Genomic DNA, 21,195 nt, shown 5'->3' on the forward strand with positions numbered 1-21,195 from the left:
GCCAATTGACATTGGGAGTACGATACGTTAGAGCGATAGGTGATGTCTCCTTCGAAAATTAACGTGCCAATCAGCTGTCGGACGCTGAATGCAATGGGACTTTATAGCGATGTTGAATTATCGCGTGCTCGTAATTTCTCCCAGTTTCATTGTTAATGTCAGCTGATTGACTCGTTCTATTTTTAGGGAGAATAATAATCGTAATAATAATCGACCATTTTGGATCATCTGCAAGGCCCAAATGATAATTCTTTTACGAGCAAAATATGTCAGATTTACTTTGACGTAAGAATTTTTGACCGTACCCTTTTCCCATCACCATTAGAAAAGAACACGCATCGAGTTTTATTTTCATAGTAAATATCGCGTTGAATTAAACAAAGTTTTAGAAAGAGAAATAAATAGGTTCCTTCTTAAAGGATTCCTCGGATTTTGATGCAAGTTCTTTTCGATATCTTTGACGTGGACTGAACATTTTATAGAGAATCTGAGAAACTTAAGCTGATAACAAATTCTTAAGTAGTTACATTAAATATAAAAATGGCGTACCCCGTCAAATATGTCCATGACCTCGTCCCACCACTAGAAAAATATAATTAAACACGGCGTTATACTAGGCGTGAAGTCTATTTGGGTTACTTTGTATAAAATAGGGTCAAAAATAAAGAGAAAATTTTATAGGATTACTTAAGACACGTTACTTCCCATTCAAAATTCTTTTTGATACCACGTATGATAGTCTCTTTACCGCAATAGCAAAATTTTGAATGGACAGTAATCAATGTAATAAAAAAAATATATATAATTGTCTACAAGCAGCACTACTGAAGCTTCATAAAATATAACTAATATACTCTCGGACAATTGCTTTGATCCATTGAGTCGACATCATTATATAAAAGATGAATCGCATCTTATAAGAAGCAAACAATTCGCACTTAGTATCGTGGCGTTAAATAACAAAGGAAGAAATATAGAATTTCTCTTAGTTTTTCGTATCGTCGTTACCTTTCTTCTTGTCCACGTGATAGACGTTGGCTAAAAGCAAAGCCATTTCAAACTATCATCATGTTCAAGTAGCACTTAAAGCCAGCATTAAGTATCTACCATTAGTATTTGCCGTTCAATATATTCTTTGTTAATACTCATTACTGCACGTTAATTATCACGTTTCACGGAACAACGATAATGCAAATGCGAAGGGATTCGATAGTGTTAGTTCCTGTACAATTTACAACGTGACGTGCTTTACTGATCCTCTTTCTCAATTTCATATTTCAGATCATCGTTCGTTCTAATAGTTTGTAATCTATGAACCAAGAGTCAGCTCTCTTACGAAATCAAGTAGCAAAGCTGTTTGATCCTTTTCAATATACTACACTAGAGACGATTTATTTTTCCATTTAATTCGCTATGTCACTTTTTCGTTAAACTTTGAAAAATACTAAAGTATCGAATGAACTCACTGGCTATTTCAAAAATGAATTTTTTTTTTCACTCTAAGACATACCTCTTTGGTTTCCTTGTCGGCAATGGATGATCGACCTGGTTCGTAATCCTCGATACGGCCTGGTTGATTTTTGTAAACCTCGCTGGCGTATTTCAGTGGGCCGTTTCTGATTTTAAAATGTTTTTTTTTATGTAATTTTTGATATCCAATTGGATTATAAAAAGTACAAGTACCTGTAGATACTTACTTTCTCGGCATAGTCGAAGTGGAGAAGTCATTTTCTTTATTTCGCAGACGTCGTCGATTGTCAAGAGTCGCTGATCTGTCGGAAGAACCACGTGGTTCGGGTTCACTCAAGTAACCACTACTGGTGCCGTAACCGTACCTTCCTCCTGGAAAAAAAATAATTTTATTTTGAGAACTTTTATATAAAATCGTAAATACGACTAGTTTATAGATCTTTATTTTTAGATACAGGATGTTACGTGTACTTTTGTAAATCTATACACTTTACAACCTCCAGAATGTAGTATGGTTCCTACTTCAAAATAAACCACTGAAGTGAAATAATTCTTGGACTCGAAGCTCTTTACAAATATTCATACATTTTTACTAAAACAGTTCGTTTCCTATTTAAAAAAAAAAATTATACGAAAACTATGCTTGTGACCAAAGAAATTTTAATTAATTACCTTCTAGTATCACTTTAATATAGCAAAGATCAATAAACATTCTCGAATATAAACATCCTGTGTACATTCGACATAATGAAATCTGCGATATTCTGCGAATACTTTAAATATAATAAAGCAAATTGAAATCCTAGCATAAAAGCATATGAAAGCATTGCACCCGCCTTATTATATATGTTACATCAATAAAAGCTGACAAAATCGCAATTACGAAAAAGAAATAGCTGACAGAGCCAGCGAACCGTACCTGAAAAAAAGATTAATTATTTAGTAGGATATTAGGTAACAAAGGCGTAGGAGATCAGCAACGATAGTTAATCGGTTTATTGTTATTTCCACGCATGAACAAGCAACTGGTTAAATTAAACGGCTGAACTCAGCGTCGAGCTACGTAACACGCCCGATATGTACTTAAAGGTTCCATAGGATCACACAGTATCTGTAAGAAACTGAATATAGTGCGAGTTAATGAAATAAACCATAAAGAAATATTAGTCTTCACTTAAAAAAAAACATTTGTTAAAAATTTTAAGCTCTTCTTGGGATTGGAACAGTTTTAATTGTTGTATTAACAACTATAGTCACCTCTACGTGGCTTGTACCGGATGGTTACGTAGTCTTCTGAAATTGAAAAATGCGTCTGCATTACGTGGGAACTGCGCTTGGCCGGTAGCTTTAAATATGAAGATAAATTATGCATCCAAGGATGACAAATGAATCTTAATAATATTTAGGCTGCTGCAATTTTATGCCTTGAAAATATTATAACCTATTTATATGTATAGTCGTTCAGAGTAAGCTCGGACATTTTTATGATATTTAAAGTAATGACTGCGTTTAAGGACTAAATTAATAAGGAAGCAATACGAATTTATAAGGGTCGTCACTACGTATAGTAACTTTTTTTTTTCAAAAGTCATTTAATGATTATCTGGAACACTGACCATCCTTATCAGCGCGATGCAAAGAGTCATACATTTTCTTGTACCATCTTGCTTGGTTGTTCTCTTTGACTTCCTGAAATAAAATTCAGTAGTTATAATTATTTTAGTAAAACTTCTTATTAAGAAAATATATTATATTTTTTTATCTACTACCTTACGTGGGACCTTAATATTTGGTCATATGAAACATCCGGTTAGAAGTGTTAGTTGGATATCGATAGAAGATTAATAAAAAATATTGCTGATAGCATCTAGAGATTTAGGGTTAACAAAAATTTTATTTTTATAACAACTTACCGATCTCAGTACAAGAGGAATACCCTCCTTGGTTATTGGACCGATACCTTCGAATTTCCTAGGTCCTAAATCAGCCATCTTCTTGGGCGGCTCGTTTTCTGTTTCTGGCTCGCTTTCGTACTCCTTCTTCACGGTGTAGACTGATCATCGAGTTCAAACGAATTCATCATAATTTCGTGATACAATATTTAACACTCGCACTCGCGCAATGCGAACGGACTTCCGGAAATCCGTTCAAATTTTTCCACACAAGTATAATCAATATACCGTACGGCGGTTATATCACAATGTAATCGTAAATTTTTGCGAATCGTAAATAGGCAAAAAAAAATAATATTAAGCAACGCTTTTATACGAATAAAAATATACATACTTATCTCGCCAGGACTGATCAAAGGTCTTTCGTCATTCTTCCGATAAGCAACTTTATCACTTTCCTCTAAGTACGCAGCTCCTTTCGGTAACTGACCCTCTGCAATGTACAAGGTTTTTCCGATTTAATGAGATTTGTTTATGACGTAATAAGATAACGATAACTCATGTAAATAAGTCAAAAGATACTTATAAAATGTAAAACTAACCCCTGGCCTTTTGCAGTAAGGTAATCGTAGGATTTTGTGCTCGAGGCAATCGGGGTGTACCCGCAAGGGTGTTCAACCCCTGAGAGGGTGCCGAGTGCGAATTGACGATACGGGATGTGATACTCTGCGAAAGGATATCTGATGCTTCCTTCTTTTCCTCCTCGCCTTCCCAGGGTGGAGGTGCCTCCTCCGTGGAAGACTAAAGATGGGATCATCACGTTAAGATATTTGAATTAATGACAATATTGTATAATAAGGATATATGAATTATATATTTACCTGCGACTGAGGTTTATTCTTTCGACTTAATACAGGACTTTCGAATTGAACGGGACGAAATTCCTTCCTCTCAGGAACCGGACTTGCACCTGCGCTGGACGGAGTCCATACTGGTGGAATCCCAGCATCCTTGTCCGATTCCTTGCCACGCTCAGGACTTGGCTGTTTTGGCGGTGGACGGGGTTCGCTTCCCGGTGACCACACTCCTATCGACAGGATCAATTATACATTAATCCTGGACATCAAATATCCTAGATTCTCATATTTCACTCGTCAAACAGTCCTCCATGATTATAGAGTTCACAGTACAAGTTATGGTAATATCTTATGAGATCATTCTCACACGACAAAAAATTCAAGCAAAATCCTCTTTTATTGTATATTGTGTAAAGTAAATCAGTAAAAGGAGTCCTGTTTTATTATACGTTAAGGGAAAGATCTTTTTGCAAGTTTTCAACGTAACACGCATGGCGACAGTGTTAATTTAGTACAAGGCAAAACTGACCAAGTTACAAAAGCGGAGGAGTAATTCTTGGCTCGCGAATGTTCATTACGTGAAAAAAAAAAGAAACAGAGGTTTCCTGGCAAGGGTTTCCTCTGGATGAGTCATGCTTTACACATCGTAAACCGTTTGCTAAGATGTATGTAGACTGGAGAATACAAAATTCTGCATCGCGTCGATTCGACAATATTAAAATCACGTAAACTCGATCCTAAATGTGATTCAGGAAGAAAAAGGGATTTCTTCACGCTATTGAATCAAGAAATAGATATGCTGCTCGATTTTTAATTATCCTAAGTAAAACTTGGATACGAGCCACTTTGGCAGCCGCCGATCAGTTCATAAAACCAGAGAAAGAATACTGCCCAGATTACAATTGCATTTCTATTTTTAGTTAAATTACTACGCCGTATCCATTGTGCTTTTTTTTGCATTGACCGTTAGGGTAGGCATATATGTATAAGTCGAGTATTTTGGCCTTTGCGGATTACTAGACTTTTCAGTACTGAATATTTTCTCCCATATCCACTTGCCGAGTAGTCAGTGCAGAAGCCGATGCACTCGACTGTTTATACACGTGGTTGCGTCGCGACGCTTGATGACGGATACAAAGAAGAGACGGCGCTTTGATGAAACAAACATTCGCGCATTTTTCACGGTTGATCCTCAAGAATTAAATTACAGAGAAAATACGTTACCGATGGTCGATCTTTTTGGAGTGCCAAAAAAAGATTTTCTAATTCATTTTTTCGGAGGCGTGTTTACTATACAGACATGGTGTCCCATGACGTAAGGTCTAAGTTGGATTTTATCGAGGTCTCGTGATAAACTCAAACAGACAGCGAACGTGACTAAGTAAATTCGTGACTGAATCCAAGACTCTGGTAAATTTAGAATTTCCATGGGTGGATTATTATTACTGCCGTTAGTTTTTAGAGCGAAACATATATATACATATATAATATATATGTATATTGCACACGACACCTCATTTATTTTTGGCGACGCGAATAATGCGTTTGAGGATTGATATCTCGTATATTATAATAATTAAGAACCTGATTAAAATCGGTAGTGTCTTCATGCTATTTGCTGTATGTACATTTTTTACTATGATTAGTAGGAATTTACTGTAGTCTACGTATACACAGTTTGATTTAATTATGGTTAATCAATATGTCCGTTACAATGGACTTTCATTGTTTTATCTGAAGGATAACATCAAGGCACACATTATCACGTGTTCATATTGGGACGTATATGATTTACCTGGTTTAGCCGACGATGCTTTAAACGTAGGAGCAAACATGTTGTTCTCTGCAAGTATCAATTGACGAATTTAATACTCGTCTGGTAATTTGCTACAACTTTAGCAAATTAATGGAAATAAAAATCAGAAATCTAATGCAAGAAAATTGCATTTCCTTCTTGCACGAAATTAAATATGGCTTCCAATTTGTATGAACAGTCATTGAGTCGTTAATATATTCATGATTAATTGTTTTAGGCAATGGATCTTCGGTAGGTGGTACTTGGGTAGTCTACTGGGATCACGTTCTTTAGTTAGTCACTGAAGAACTTTGAAAATCACTCGAGGGAAGACGTTGGTCAACTTTCTGGTAGTTTACGAAACTACCGGACTGACTTAAGAGGCATTCAAAGACTCGTTAGCGGCCGACAGAAAAAGATTGGCGAACTTAACGGAAAGTTGGACGTCGACGTGGATGAGTAACGTAGAAAAAATTTCAAAGAACTTTTCGAGTAGGTATACAAATGTGGATTTCGAGCGGTCATAGAAATAACGATTATCTATAGAACGTTCCTATCGTTCTATCCTTATCTGTACTTTGAAAAATATTTATCTTTGAATGACTAAATGCATTATTATAAGATGCAAGGAAAGTTTTCTATACGGTTCCTATTGGAGCTGTGTGAAGTTTTTTTGTTCCTTCTTAATTAACTCCGTGAGGTTTAGTAGGTCAAGCTGACCAAGATTGCACTAGAGATATTGACAATGCAGTTCATACGTACTTAGTGAATACTTTGGAAACGTTGAATAGGCAAGACGAGCTTATGTAATATGCAAATATTTTTTTTTACTTTGGTACTACTGGAAGGACAGTAATTCCGGCGACTGAGAAGCTCTTGGCGTTTCACGGCATGCGAGTAGCAAAGAGCTTCTGTAATGGAGTCCTTGCAGCTCATTAATAGAGAACTGCACTTGATGAGGTCGTCAGGAGAAGTAACGAAGAAGAGCGAAAGAAAGAGAGAGACCAAAAAGAAAAATGCATAAGAGAGACGATAGTGGCTGCTTGTTTTTTATTCGCAAGCGACTATCTTCGGTATACATATTGCAAACAGGTGAACTTGTCTCGCAATTTAAAAACATTTTCCATGACAGTTTGCATATTTATGAAATTTACTTTTCTTGAAGCTTCGAGAATAGACAGTTCTACAGAGATGGGGTTTCACGGTTATTTTCGAAAAGATTAAAAATCTGGCTAAATCCTATATATCATAATGTGGATTTTGCGAATCACCCGAAATGATTTAATTGAACGAGTGTCAAAACACTTGAAATTAATGTGTCCAAGGCGATACGGAAATAGCAAACTTAATATTTCCCGTTTCAAATTCGTCTGAGTCCATATTCCTCGTGGCGAGACGTCGCTGAAACGTAACGCGATCCTCTTACGTAACTGAGAACCAAGCGGATGTAGGATGTTGGTTTTCGTAATGGACTTAATATCCTACTAAGATTCGTTATTTGGCTACCGTCATTTTCCCGTAGGTCTTGTTCGTGCTTTTTCGAAAAATACGACACGGTTCGTCGCACTGCCTAAGCAGGCGTAAAAAAGTCGTCGACGAGTATATTATCGCGCTATTGGTCCATATTCATGAATAATCCACAAAAGTGGTCAAATTACGGAGGTCAATGAGAACGTATTAAAAGTGAAGGTAGTTGAAGAAACTCATGATAACGAGAACAATTTTTCGTCGAATGTAAATTAACGAAAGTCAAAATAAAAGAAAAGTTTAGTCAAAAAAAGTTTTGAGAAAGATAACATTGATAAGTTATCATTGGTAATAACGACGTGAGTGTCCTAAAAATTTATTGTTATTGAAGATTGAATAGTCATTTTGTAAAACTCAAGGAATTTCTGCTAATCAATTTTTCCACGTGAGCTTGAAATTAATTTATTGATTATTGATAAACATCTTTGAGCCATTGATACAACCTGTTGAACGACCACATGGACTCAGTCCGTCTCGAATACGTTTTAACTCGATAATACCGAGTCCCGTGAAACCTATATGATTGAACGGCACTCACTTTTCTCCAACATGACGTCACTGTTCCACTTGAAATTTAAATCAGTATATTGCACAATGCCCTCTGTTTTCAAATTCTCCTCTTGCGTCTCGCTCGAACTTCAGAGCATAGCGCGATCAGCTTTCTAAGGAGGAAGTACGCGCGGACGATGAAACGGGACTGGGGCGTCGCGACGTCGAAAGCTCGTAGTCGCTGTCGGCGTCACCGACTTCCACTGCGTCCGTGTCGACGTAAACGGACAGCGCGAAAACGCTGTGCTGAAGTCGCGTAATGAGACAATAATAATTACTACAGTGGCCCTGTCAATTATCAAAATTTTAACTTGCGAGAAAATTTCCAAAAAATGAAAAAAAAACATTTTTTTCCCATAAACGTATAAAATTTCCAAAGGCAGGTACACATATCTGCAAAATATTAACACGCGTCTGAGATGCACTGAAATTTCATGAATTTCCGCAAAGGGCAGGAAAATTGAAATTACATTTCGTTACCATGGAGACCTGCTCCTATATTGCATCTAAGCGGAGCGCAGTAACATTCGCGGGGTTGATCGTGAGTTGATTTTCCAGTAAGTTACTTCCTGTGGAGATTGAATCGACTGGAAACATCGGGAGTGAGAGGAAATCGAATTGGCGACATGATTCATGGGCTTTTGTGATAATATAATATAATATTCGTCTAGTATCGCAATATATCATATAGCTAATAATCAGAAATTGTAACTGCAGGTAGGAGTATAGCCACTTGCATAGTTATTCGAGTCTGAAAGGTATGCCTTATCAGTTTCTAGTAACTGTGCAAGAGTTTACTCCCACCTACAGTTTGTAGTAGACTATCTGATAAGCCTACGTGATGGTATCGTAAACAGTAATCCGACACTTCAAAGACGTCTGCATCAGTAAGAGCAAATCGAAGGACATTTAATTAGAGTAACGTAATTTGGCACAGCCGGTGTTGCATAGTCGAATTAAAAAAAAAACAATGACATTGAACGTAAACAAGAAAATACTCAAACCGAGTAATTAAAATTTGAGCACGGTGACCATGCTGAATAATAATTACCAATAATATAAACAATCACGATAAAACAAAGCCAATGCAACAGATGCACTTTCATAATAGAAGCATGCATAAGTAAATGCATCTGTCACTGTCATACTATGATTTATTACAAAGACCACAGATACACTCCCCGTCTCCGCACGAAAGCTAATAGCACGCACAGTGTCTCGAGAACAATACATTGTTCGGTTGCATAACATTATCGTTATCGCACTGAGAGATTACCCATCATAACATTAAGGTTGTTTATGGCTGAGCACGTTGCTTTCCTCGTAGATAATCCAAAATCTGTTATTAATTATATCCGCTTGATACCAACCAACGCCATGCTCAGCGTGTAAACTTGGACGGCACGTACCTGAGGGTGGTCAGGAGGAAAAAAGGCGGGCTTTTCAAATCCGATTTAATAAGGCAGCCTTTGATCGTGCGTACGCAATCTAAAAGCACAGCGATACGTGCCACTAGAACACGATTGCCGGCATAATACAGATCGACTGCTCAGCCATGTACGAAATTCCATAGAGAAGATCTCGTTGGCATTTCAGTGAAATTCCCTTGGCGCACGTACCGGTACCGAATATTAGATAGAATACGTGAATAATTGTGTGTAAAAAACATTTCACTACTTCTCGCTGCAACTGCCCACCTTCCAAGGGCAGGGTGTAACGGAGACGTTATTAAAATGCAAAATACCAACCTTCAAGTGCAATGCTGGATTCACTAGCATTCCCTTTTCGCAATGCTAACGACCGTACCGTTTAGCGAGACGCTAGGCTTTATCGTTCGTCGAGTAATGGAATGAATGGAGACGGCGCGCATTGAAAGGCGTCCCGCTATCGTTACTTCCGATTACAATGCAAAATGGCTCAAGGCGTATCTACGTTACGTTAGGTAATATCGCTTTAGAAGCAGACTCATATGGCAACGCACCTTCACCAAGCAGAAATCCCTTGCCGATTTTCAAAGCCGTGTCAATCTCGTGCAGTAGATCTGTTGATATGCCTTTTTCTCCAGCTGCAATTTCATTAGCCATTTCCGTTAACGAAAGAAAGCATGCATTGGGTGCTCGCTAAAAAAGCATCTATCAAGCATCACTATGTTCTACAGTCATCAGTCATATACTCGTTAATTTTGCGTATTGTGTATAGTCGATAAATACAACCAATCAAGTGTGTGCGATTGCATAAACAAATTTGTTCGGTTAATAACGATTATTCAAATGCGCATCGGCAAATATGTGATAATTATTCAAATTGAGGTTCTATACGATCTATAGATATACATGAGTGATCGAATCGAATGGTAATTAGAAGAAGCAAAAAAATAAAAAATAATTTTAATAGCATTATGCAATTTTAGTGTCAGGTGCATGCACTTTTTTTTTAATAGCACGATTCAAAGTTTTGTTTTTTAATCTCTGATAGCGTCACGCGCGGTAACGCGTAACGAGAAGAAAAGTGCCCATTCGGCAAGATCTCATAGATCCTCTTACGATCGATCAAAATTCGATCATCACAGCGTCGCGTAACGGTTCGGACGCGAGCGTGGATGTTGCAACGGTTCGAAATAGCTGAAAACAAGACGGCGATCCCGTTGGGCACTGGGATGCGGTGACGTCCAACTACTGGCCTATTTTTCGACGCCCTCTAAATATAGTTTACCTCTTATGAATCAGCGGCGAGCCGCTAGCGTGGCTACGTAGCGATTGCCGCGATTTCAATTCGAAGGAAAATAAACTTAGACCAGTCAGAAACACTGACTTAAGTAAATCGCGTCTCACCATTGGACGACTGAAATTCATCTATGCGGAAAACTACAAAGACCCGCGTACAGTATACGAGAAAGGGATGTTAATTTTTGTTTATTTATTTTAATATTTATATTCAGATAAAAAAAAAGTAACTGATTTTCTTTCAATTTTTTTTATCGTCGAACGAATTTTTTATCGAACGAATTAATAAGATAACGCTTTACCACGACTTGTCTTCAACGTGCCATCGTGTTAATGACGCTAATTAATAATAATGATGTATTTGTGGCACTTCCGGTTTGTGGCCTTTATAAAATGTGTGGAAAGACAAACGAGCTGCGAATGACTTATGGAAGGAAATATCGTATTAAATGAGGGTATCTGTCATGCAGCAATCTGCATTCTTCTGCAGCTGCAGTTCGTGATAAATGACTGCACTTTGTTTTGGATAATGTCAATCAAAGTTTCTCGTACCGTAAGGGCTTTAGGTAAACGAGGGGATGTTACCTTTGACCTTATGGAAGCTTCTAATGTGGAAGGGTTGACATTTATAAAATAGGGCATTTGTACTTATTGTAAATTTATTTTCGGATACACGACACGATACACTGCACAGAATTAAATGGCCATTATTTAGCAAGATTTCTCATATGCACTGAACCAACAAGCAAGACTACTCCAGGTACAGTGCAACCTGATATATTGATGATATAGATATTTTTAATCGATAAACGACTCATGCTACACAATATTTTTAGAATGTTTATGAAAACTAAGATTCCCAATGCTAAGTATATTTCCATGATACAATTACACGCAAAATGTTGAAATCGTGTAGTATTTCCATATATTATTCTGTTTACAAGTAATATTATTCGACGCCTCATATGCAACCTGGTATGACTTACGGACGTGTAGAATGGTAAAAAGACCACTTGTTGTTCCATTGTTCAGCTTTCTTCTAAGGAGTCAATGGTATCGAAATGGAAGAAAATATCAGTAGCGTGCAAGATCAAGATTCCACATATAGAATTATACAGATATCTCCTTTATCGTAAAAAATTTGAATTATGAATATGAATATTAACCGGGCATAGGGAATGCACTTGAGGATGCACTCTCTGACTACAAAATGCAATATACGCACAGGGATATAAGTACAGGGAGAATAATCGATACTCCATTAGTCAATAACACGATAAACCTAATGTACATGTTCCAATCCCGATGTTAGTGATTGTTAATAATATCCAGGACGTCATCACAGTATTATAAAGTCCAAGACCACGTGGTAAAACGCGAGCACGGTAATAATATGGCAGCAATCGAACACGACGAAAAGCATACTCGGCGAGCACACAGCAATCTTCTACTCGGCGAGACTCACCGTCCTCGAGCTCCGATGATATCTTCAAGAACTCCTGAAGATGCTTTGGCAATCTCCTGGCATCGGTGATCTCTTTCCCATCGATGAGGCACTTGGCCTCCTCCTCGGCACCGTCATCTTGATTCCTTTCCGTACCACTGCTCACAGCTTCCGATTCACTCTCGTCCAACTTTATGCCAAACTTATCCAGTCTGTTCTTAGCTCTCTGTATAAACTCTTGTTCCATTTTGTTCATATTAGCCTTCCCATCGGTCTTATCAAGATCCGCATGCGAACTGATCTTTATCACCTTGTGATGCTTCCGCTCCTCTCGTTCCTGCACTTTGTGCACGTACTCGTCGTACATCTTTTGACGGAAAACTTCGCCGTTCGTCGGCACCGCGGACGTTGCGGATTTTGGTCTTTCGATTTTGACGATTCTATCATCGGGTTCGATTCTGTGAGCTATGTCACCTCTTTTCGAGATAACGTATCTCTCCTCTTTGGTTTCATTGCGCTCGGATTCCTCCTTGCGAAAGCCATCCGCGTCCAACATTTTCTTTCTTATCTCGTAAAAACCGTCTTTCTTCACCGTTTCGGATTTGCCATCTCCAACATCTCTGGATTCTTCGTGCCACGTGTCTCTGTGCGTAATATCGTTCTTATCTTGGGAGACATCCCTTAACTTCCGAGAATCCTGAATTTTCTCATTACTTGAAATTTCGTTGAATACGTCGCGTTCGTCCCTGACGCATGGACCACCTATGACGCTGTGCGGTCTTTGCCGCACTTTTTGATTGATCTCCTGTCTGCCGTTACTTAACGTATTACGTTCCTCCTCCTCGGCCATTATAACGTTCTTAAGCTGAGTCTCCAATTGCTCTATGTATTTCAATTGCTCGTCAAAATATTCCTGAGGCAACGAATACCGTCTACGACTATCCATGTGGTATTTCATGTTAGATTGCAACTGTTTCAGATTCTCCATAATTTCCTCGGTACTGACTTGCTTCTCGCGTTCAGTGTCATGATATCTCCTAGGCTCAAGATGACTTCTTGGTGGTGTCTTATCAAATATACTTGTCGTGTCGATACATGATCTATCCACGGATACTGATTTCTTAAATTTTGGGGGTACCTCGGGTTTGTCATTGATCAAAGCAGGATTGACACCTTGCTTAACGTCACTCTTCTTAAGCACTGTAGTCTTCCTCATATCCGACGTGCTCGCAGACTTGTCAATAATAGCACTGTTCATCGAAATAGGACTTTTGCGAAACGGCGTGTTACTTCTGACGGTTGCGTCACAAGACTCGCGCGAACGATCCACCAATGCACTGTTTATACGTTGATTGCCCTCAATGACTTTTCTACTAGACGTTTCGTTGAACTGATTCTCCGTGCGATTTTCCATTAACTTTTCCCTGTCTCTCTTGGACTGTTGATTCGTCGCCCATGATCGTGACTTATCACGCGTAGCTTCTTCCCGAGGCGCTTCTTCGTAAACTGAACTCTCTCCGGTTCCGTGCACATTATTGACTCGGGTTGTCGAGTTGGAATACGTCTTATCGCTGCCTTCACATATTTTCTCGCACGATTGCTCTATTAATAAGTTATTACCACCACGTGTTCCTGAATCGCTATCAACGGAGTTACGCCTGGCCAGGTTGAGCCAGTCCGAGAGTCTGGTAGCTTTCAGACGATCTTGATTGTCATCCAGAGACGGTACTCTTCTCATTGTCTTGTTATCAACATTACCTTTCGTGCTGTAGAAATCGTAAATGGCGTCGCGACTACGTTCCACGAGCTTAGATTTTGATCGAGGATCTTTGTGAGACACTTGCGAATCTCCTGGCACCGTAGAATTTTCTTTAATAATTTCGAGAAGTCTATTGCCAGGTCCAGGAATGTGCCAGTCCCCACTCCAACGACCGGCCTTACCACCCACGCACTGAGTATCGCTCTTATGACCACTTGATTCGCTACCTGGGGGGGCGCATACTTCAACACGATACTTTTGGAGGGAAGCGTCGTGACGCTGTTGTGGCTCGTGATAGCTACGTCTCTCTAGGAACTTCTTGTGCAGGTCCAGGAGATTGTCAGCACTGGCTTGCATCTTGGTCTCTTGTTGGGACGGCGACAAGCAGACTAGCAATCGTGGATCCTCAGCAGTTGGTACTCCCATCCACGTATTAGATCTCTGCTTGCTCATTGTCTCTTCTCGACGAGACTCGCTACTCTCTGTACAGACAACTTCTCTACGTGTCTCTGTGCTCATTGACTCCTCTGAAACAGTAGTTTTTCGCGTATCTAAGTCCACGCTGTGAGATCGCGATATCAACCTTTGGTTACTCGACAGTGACTCTTGGCTCACACCATGCGTTTTTAATGTGTCGTTATCTAGTTTAGTGTTAACGGATTCTTGAATGGTCTGCAGATTTTTAAAGATGTTAAACTTTGGAAGGGTTATTTCGTTGATTATTTGAACACCGTAGGGCATCGACAGGATCTTCTTTATGCAGAGGTCTTTTAGCAGGTCTGGTCTCGGGTCTAGATTAGTCGAAAAATCAACGGTGGTATCGATTTTCTTCGCGTTATACAGATCCTCTATGGGGGAGTACGGTATGGGCTGCGGAGAATCTTCTTCGTTCTCCTTGAAGCTTTCTCGAGATTTCTCTTGCTTTAATAATGTCAACTTCCGTTTTAACGGAGGCGAGTGATTTTCCCTTTCCCGTCGATCCTCAGTGTTCTCTATCTCGTGGAGCACGGAGGGTATGTCTGCCGGTGAAGATCTGTCTGGATTATATTTTGCGGTGCTCAACGAGGCGTTGCTGCTCGAAGAATCCTGACCTTGAAAATCAGTCGGACTAATGGCATTGGTCGTGCACTCGGCTTCCTGGAACGTGTTATCAGACTTTTCTGGCACACCGGCCCGTTTCTCGGCAGTGCCCGCGGAATCCGACTTCACCTCGTTGGAACTGACCCCGGTGGAGCTGGTGCAGTGTTCACTATTTGTCTGCCTCTTCTCGCACTCGTTCGCCACTACTTCAGTCTGGTTATTTTTAACGTGCAGTTGCGAGACGCGCTTCTCTTCCGTGTTTTGCTCGCGTTTCAGACTGTAGCTAACCCCTTCGGACTTGGACAGTGAATCGACGATCTTCGTGTCAAAGGCTGCCGATCTGTCCTCGTGTTTTTCGCTCGACTGTCTCACCGACTTGGCTTCGTTCTCATTGATGATCTCAGTGTCGTGCTTCTCCTGATTACGAAGCTCGCTTTTGCGATACTGATCAGTCTTTATACCGTTCTTGGTCTCTGAGCTGGTCCAGCACTCGGTGCGGTACTCTTTGATCTCGCAGTGCTTCGCCACTGAACTCTTCTCCGAGACTCGTGGCACCTCGAAACCACCCAGGCCGTTCGGAGTGGATGACACCGGATGGTCAGAGAATTTTACAGATTTTTCGGCTGGCTCCTTAATGTGCTCATGCGCTATTTCAAGTCTCGCGTCATTGCCAAGCTTGACGGTACTCTCAACGTTGCGTAAGTCGATGCTGTCACTCGCGGTCGACGCGCTGGGACTGGGCGCCATTAGGTCGTCGATTATGTCGCGTATGTTTTCGGGCAGTTGGGTCAGGTCGAAGCCAGCGAGAATATTTTGTACGTCTTGACTGGTGGTGTCGTGCTGAGATAGAACTGTTAAAAGGGTCTTCACGAAGTCTACCGTATTTTGTTCAGTTTTAACGTTGGATTGGCATACGCGAACTTTATGCTGATGATCCATTGATAATTGTGGGGCTGGCGATGGTACAGGTGGTAGCGGTGGCGGCGATGGTGATAGTCTAGATTCTTCCCAACTGCGCGATCTTCCGATTACCTTGACATTTTCGTAAATTGGTTCGGTGCTCGAGTTAAAGAACGAGTTATCGTGAACGGGAGGCGGTGGTCGCAGGGGTGGCTCATGGCCGTTCTCCGTATCAGCGAAATGTACTGTTTTACCACGCAACGGTGGTGTCGGTATTTTTGGATTGGTAAATACATTGTTTGGAAGCGGTGGAATCTCAGGAAGGTCACTCGGATAATCTATTTCGGGTGGGGTGGGCGGCCGATGTGGCTCCGGATCGCTGCCGAAGCTGGAGGATCTTTTAGGAGGTGGTGGCGGACACCTTCGTTCGTTTGCACAATTCGTCGTTGGATTTACCGTGATTGACGATATTCCGCCAGCTTCACCGTTTATCGCGTGATCGTTATTCGCGTTGCTCGGTACATGATTCGCGATGTCTGTCGTATCGCTTTGAATTTCTATTGTAGCCTCTTGCATCACTGGAAGCTCTTTGTAAACTGCGGTTACCGTCGACACACCAGGTTCCTTCGTCTGTTTGCTATCTGAATTTTCATTATTCACAACCGCCGTGTTTTTCTCTGTTTCCACTGTCGATTTGCTCTCGGCTACTTTCATCTCGCTACTCACGGATTTCACCTGCTCCTCCGTATCCTCCTGCGACATGTTTTTCTCATCGATTCTTTTCTCCTCCCTCCTGTACCTGCTTATTTCCTCATTTATGAAGTCCCGTATATGCTGCTCGTCGTCCTCCGACAGTTTTTCTCCCTCCTCCTGAATAATATCCAGAAACCTGTTGGCGGCCTGCGTCTGCGAGAAGTAAGATTCCAAAATTGCACGTTTCTTGGCTTTCCTGGAAGCTGTACTCCCGCCGAGATTTCTCTCGTTCTCGGCCTTCTGACACTCGTCCCTGGCCTCTTCCGGCGAGGCCGGTAACTTGAGCCCTTCTATGAAACTCCTGAGCTTCTTCTCGACCTCCTTGGACATTGGCGTTTCCGGTGCTTCCTTCTCGTCCATTGTCGCCTCTTTCTTAATATCCGTTTCCGTCTTGGGCTTCAAAGTCGAATAATATTCCTCGAGACTCCCGTGCTCCTCGACCTCCTCCTCTTCGGGATCCTTCTCGAGAATCACCAATTCTCCTACTGGTTCCTTCTCCACGTCCGATTCCGCTTCGACCACTACTACTCTGCTATTGTCAGGCTCCACGTCACTGTCGCTGACTTCATGAATCTCGAGGCTGTTGTTCTTTGCCAACAATGCCAGAGCGAACTTTTGATCGCCAAGGGTCTTGACCTTCGAAGTCAGGCTACTCGAGAGAGGTTCGATAGGTTCGACTATGGTTACCGTGGGTTCATCCTGCTTAAGTCCCCTCTCCAGAATACCCACCCCGGCGATGTGGTCTATTCTGGCCTCGAGCGGAAGATTGCAAATCGTTGTGATTTCGCATATTTTTGTTTCGGTGTTCAGCGCCTTTTTCTCAATTGTAAAGCGATTCTGTCTCGCACGTCTTTTAACGACTGGTGATTGCAGAGAGGGAACTTCGTCCCGATCAGAATCAGCATTTTCAGTTTTCACGGTTACAGCATTTCCATTAACCCTAGTCTCTGCCGCATTTTCAAGGATTGTCTCAATTTTTTCATCGTCTGATGTATTGGTTTCGTTAGATTCGTTCGTCGATCTTTCTGCAGTGCTTCCGTTCTGTTCCGGGGCCGAAGGCTGGAATCGCCTGCGATTCCGACTTCGACGATTTTTACGATTGCGCGAGCCGTGCGGCATCCTGATGAAGCTGTCTTCGGCGTCGGTTGCGTAGTCCAGAGAGTCCTGCCACTCTTTTCCTAAATCGCGAGAGTCAGCCGGAAGAAAATCGTGGGATACAGGGTAAACGTTTCCATTAGCCGTGCAAATAATAAAAAGTATATCTCGCCGGAAGTATCTCGTGTGTTCATTGATAATCCTGATAAACCGTGACAGTCTGTTACAACGTGTCAATAAAAAAAAAAAAAAAAAAAAAACCCTAAAAAATTTAAAAAAAAAAAAAAAAAAAAGCCGGAAGTATCTCGTGTGTTCATTGATAATCCTGATAAACCGTGACAGTCTGTTACAACGTGTCAAAAAAAAAAAAAAAAAAAAAAAATACCTGATAAAACTTTCAAACAAACAACGATTAAAAGAGACACTGCCAACGTCGCAAATCTTCGCATTTCGCGAAATATTCGCAAATGCTCTAAATTTACGGGGGAAAAAAAAATGAATATATCATCCGTATCTGGTATACTGTCGCTTAGACTTATATTTATCTCTCAAAATTGAGATAAATTTTATTCGCAGTCACAGGCTTCTCAGAACTTAAAAATGAACACCACGTGACTGACAGTAAGATTTCACTCTTCAAGAATGGGAACACTGTATACGATGGCAAATTGAAATCCGACCGAGACACGACTGAAAAACGTCACGTTTCCCACGTAACTTTTTCGCGAAGAAATTATTCACAAATAGAACGCGGTTCGATCAATTGATAGGGCTGAAAATGACCGCGGTATAAGTCAAGTCTATAGGACTCGCATCCACAATAGTGACATTCGTATCGGCATCCCCGTCAACGAGAGAAGAGAATTCGCGAATTGCTGTGATGATACGAAGTTTAATGTACGTAAGAAATCCCAATGACATCTCGATCCTCTAGAAAGCATGCAGCAACCATTCCCCGTTACCCAGCATTCCAGTTAACCTACATCCTCTACCTCGAATACTCCAGCTAAAAGCGTATAAATAAAATCGTTAAAGCTCACCTTTCACAGAATCGTACGTTTGATCGGCCGTCAAATTCTTCAGACCGCCGTTCTGACTTGCGTAGCTTTTAACGTTCTTCGTGTCATCTAAAACAGTTAATATTACACGTTAATGATTACACGTCAATTATAACTAATTATCGTACGTCCCGTAGTCACACTTTCTCGAACGAACTAATTTTTCCCCGACATTCAGTCTTAACGAAGTCAACAGAGACTTTACGTATAAAACGGTAAATTTATGTAGCGATAAAACACGCACAAATCGCACAAAACTGTGTCATTGCGAATTCACGTAACAGGAAAGAAAAAGGAGAGTAGGCCGCAATCAATTCGACGAATAAAAAAATTCCCTTCAATAACAATCATCGTTAACGCTCCAACCATACCGCGATAAAATAGCATAAAAATGAATTGCGTGATTAACAAAAAGTGATCTGTCGATTCAAAAAAAAAAAGTGAAAAAATAAAGAATTTGAAAAATCCCCAAAAAATTTATTACAAAAATTGCATCCCTCGTAAAGCATTAAAAATATCACTGATTGCCGTTATCACACCTGACTGTCACTCGATCACTCCTGACACTCGGCACGCAAGAGTCGCTCTACGTTACAGGAGCTCCCAGGATGTTCGAATCGCGGGTACATACTGAGTGTGCTGAAAGCTGCCACCCAGGATACGTAGATTACCCCACCAATTGCTCGTACGCGACACAGAAGCATATCAAACTGTACATATGGTGCACACACGTGTCGCTTCCCTTGTCATATGGGTTTCATACATGGTACCCACTTCCGAGAGGGACTTCCTTCCGAATACATACAATACACCTATAAACACTCGCGTGTTCATCCCACCTCACCCGATCATGAACACACCTATTCATTCCATGACGTTCATTATGTCACTATGGCCCAATCACAGGCCTGCAGGACGCACGAGTCGGCACGCTCAATCGACTTTCGCAATTATAATAATATGTATGAGATACTTGGTTATTATTAGGATTTTAAATTACTCGAGACGCTTGGTCTTATAGGTAATACCTCTTTTATTTTCACAGAGCACGGGGTATACGAAAGGGGATGAAAACGAAATCTTGTAACCTTTGAGACTGCGCGTATACCATATCGCATTGTTGGGGTTAATCAAGGGTGAGTGACTCTCTAATTAGTTCTGTTACTCTCGAGACTCCAAGGGGTTGCATATGCAACCCTTCGTCGTGGACTGTGACTTTGCAACGAGTGCGTGTCACGCTATTGTAAAATAAAGAGTCGATCGCGTGATAATGTGCCTTGGGTATATGGACATTGTGGACTTCGGTTTATAGCACGTATACGTATCACCGACGTATATATAGTTATATCAAATATGTATAACATAAATATAAAAGCGTATTGTTTCAATGTACATTGCTTGTATAGTTGTATTATATTCATTTGATATATAACTACTATATATTACGCTCGCTTGTGCGGCCGACTGTGAACCTATCGTTCCTTGCAGTAAAATTAATCAGCGTCATCTTGGCTTTAATCGTATCGGCAGAATCGAAGAAATCGTATCTAGAACGATCTTCGGTATAGGTATATATGGTATTTGGAAGTCGAAGAAGGACGGATGGGCAGAAGATGAGTATTGCGGAAGCCCGGGGCTTGGCCTTCATGACCCATGACACCGCACCCATTCGACGCATTAACGCGTCGTGTTCAGGCTCGCGTTCACGTATCTATAATCTATTCATGTACTCGGAGTTGTACGAGTTACCGATTTCCGATCTGTACACTATGGACATATAGTGTCCATTGATGCGAGCCGTTGGAGTCAAACCGGCAGTAGGTATAGCACACGGGTTCTTATACATATCCGCATGTACAAGGCGGACTAGGCTTAATCAATTACAATGTAGTGTATGGATCATTTGAAATGCATAGGTATAACGTGAATCGGGTCAGTAATTTTTTTCTCACAAGCACATATACAATACACAGCAGCGAAAAGAAGGAGATTCGTTCACCTTTTATTTTTCATTTAATGATTAATAGTCGTCAGTATTAAGACACAACAGTCTGTGATTTTTATTGCGAATGAACATCTTCCAAATTTTAAGGCGTACCTAGTTGCGTTAGGCATTTTAAGTTGCTGGTATTTTTTTTGTATCTTGATAGACATGCTGTGGATTGATTTTTGGTTGAACCTTTTTTTGACTTTTTGTTCGTGACTGTTATTACGCAAAAGGTAGATATGTGGGTTATCTTTCTAAAACTAATGGCGGGAGGGGGGGGGGGGGGGGGAAAAAAGGAAAAAAAAA

The 21,195-nt window shown here is 40.6% G+C and overlaps 1 protein-coding gene and 1 long non-coding RNA gene across 18 annotated transcripts in view; one reads left to right on the top strand and one right to left on the bottom strand.

Annotated features, from left to right (window-relative positions):
* LOC107270181 overlaps window positions 1–21,195 on the bottom strand; it is an 87,909-nt gene that overhangs the window by 25,459 nt on the left and 41,255 nt on the right. For 5 of the 17 annotated variants that reach the window (XM_015744962.2, XM_015744959.2, XM_025087624.1 and 2 more), the window contains exons 5-18: window positions 18,885–18,971; window positions 12,279–17,927; window positions 10,072–10,155; window positions 6,015–6,062; window positions 4,244–4,449; window positions 3,965–4,163; window positions 3,757–3,855; window positions 3,384–3,523; window positions 3,087–3,159; window positions 2,728–2,763; window positions 1,698–1,842; window positions 1,511–1,616; window positions 1,009–1,038; window positions 550–582 (exon numbers count right to left, since the gene is read on the bottom strand). In XM_015744962.2, the coding sequence (XP_015600448.1) occupies window positions 550–582; window positions 1,009–1,038; window positions 1,511–1,616; window positions 1,698–1,842; window positions 2,728–2,763; window positions 3,087–3,159; window positions 3,384–3,523; window positions 3,757–3,855; window positions 3,965–4,163; window positions 4,244–4,449; window positions 6,015–6,062; window positions 10,072–10,155; window positions 12,279–17,927; window positions 18,885–18,971 (6,935 nt within the window). Of the gene's footprint in view, window positions 1–549; window positions 583–1,008; window positions 1,039–1,510; window positions 1,617–1,697; window positions 1,843–2,727; window positions 2,764–3,086; window positions 3,160–3,383; window positions 3,524–3,756; window positions 3,856–3,964; window positions 4,164–4,243; window positions 4,450–6,014; window positions 6,063–10,071; window positions 10,156–12,278; window positions 17,928–18,884; window positions 18,972–19,441; window positions 19,526–21,195 lie in introns of those variants that run through there. The other 12 variants (XM_025087627.1, XM_025087626.1, XM_015744970.2 and 9 more) reach the window with 11 other exon arrangements.
* Window positions 1–21,195, top strand: part of LOC112494722 — a 91,218-nt gene that overhangs the window by 10,538 nt on the left and 59,485 nt on the right. Inside the window, exon 2 of the long non-coding RNA XR_003060470.1 lies at window positions 6,253–6,506. This is a non-coding gene — a long non-coding RNA (uncharacterized LOC112494722). The remainder of the gene's footprint in view (window positions 1–6,252; window positions 6,507–21,195) is intronic.

The sequence above is a fragment of the Cephus cinctus genome, unplaced genomic scaffold (assembly GCF_000341935.2).
Source record: "Cephus cinctus unplaced genomic scaffold, Ccin1 Ccin1_scaffold0709, whole genome shotgun sequence".
In the NCBI taxonomy this organism is placed as follows: Eukaryota; Metazoa; Arthropoda; class Insecta; order Hymenoptera; family Cephidae; genus Cephus; species Cephus cinctus.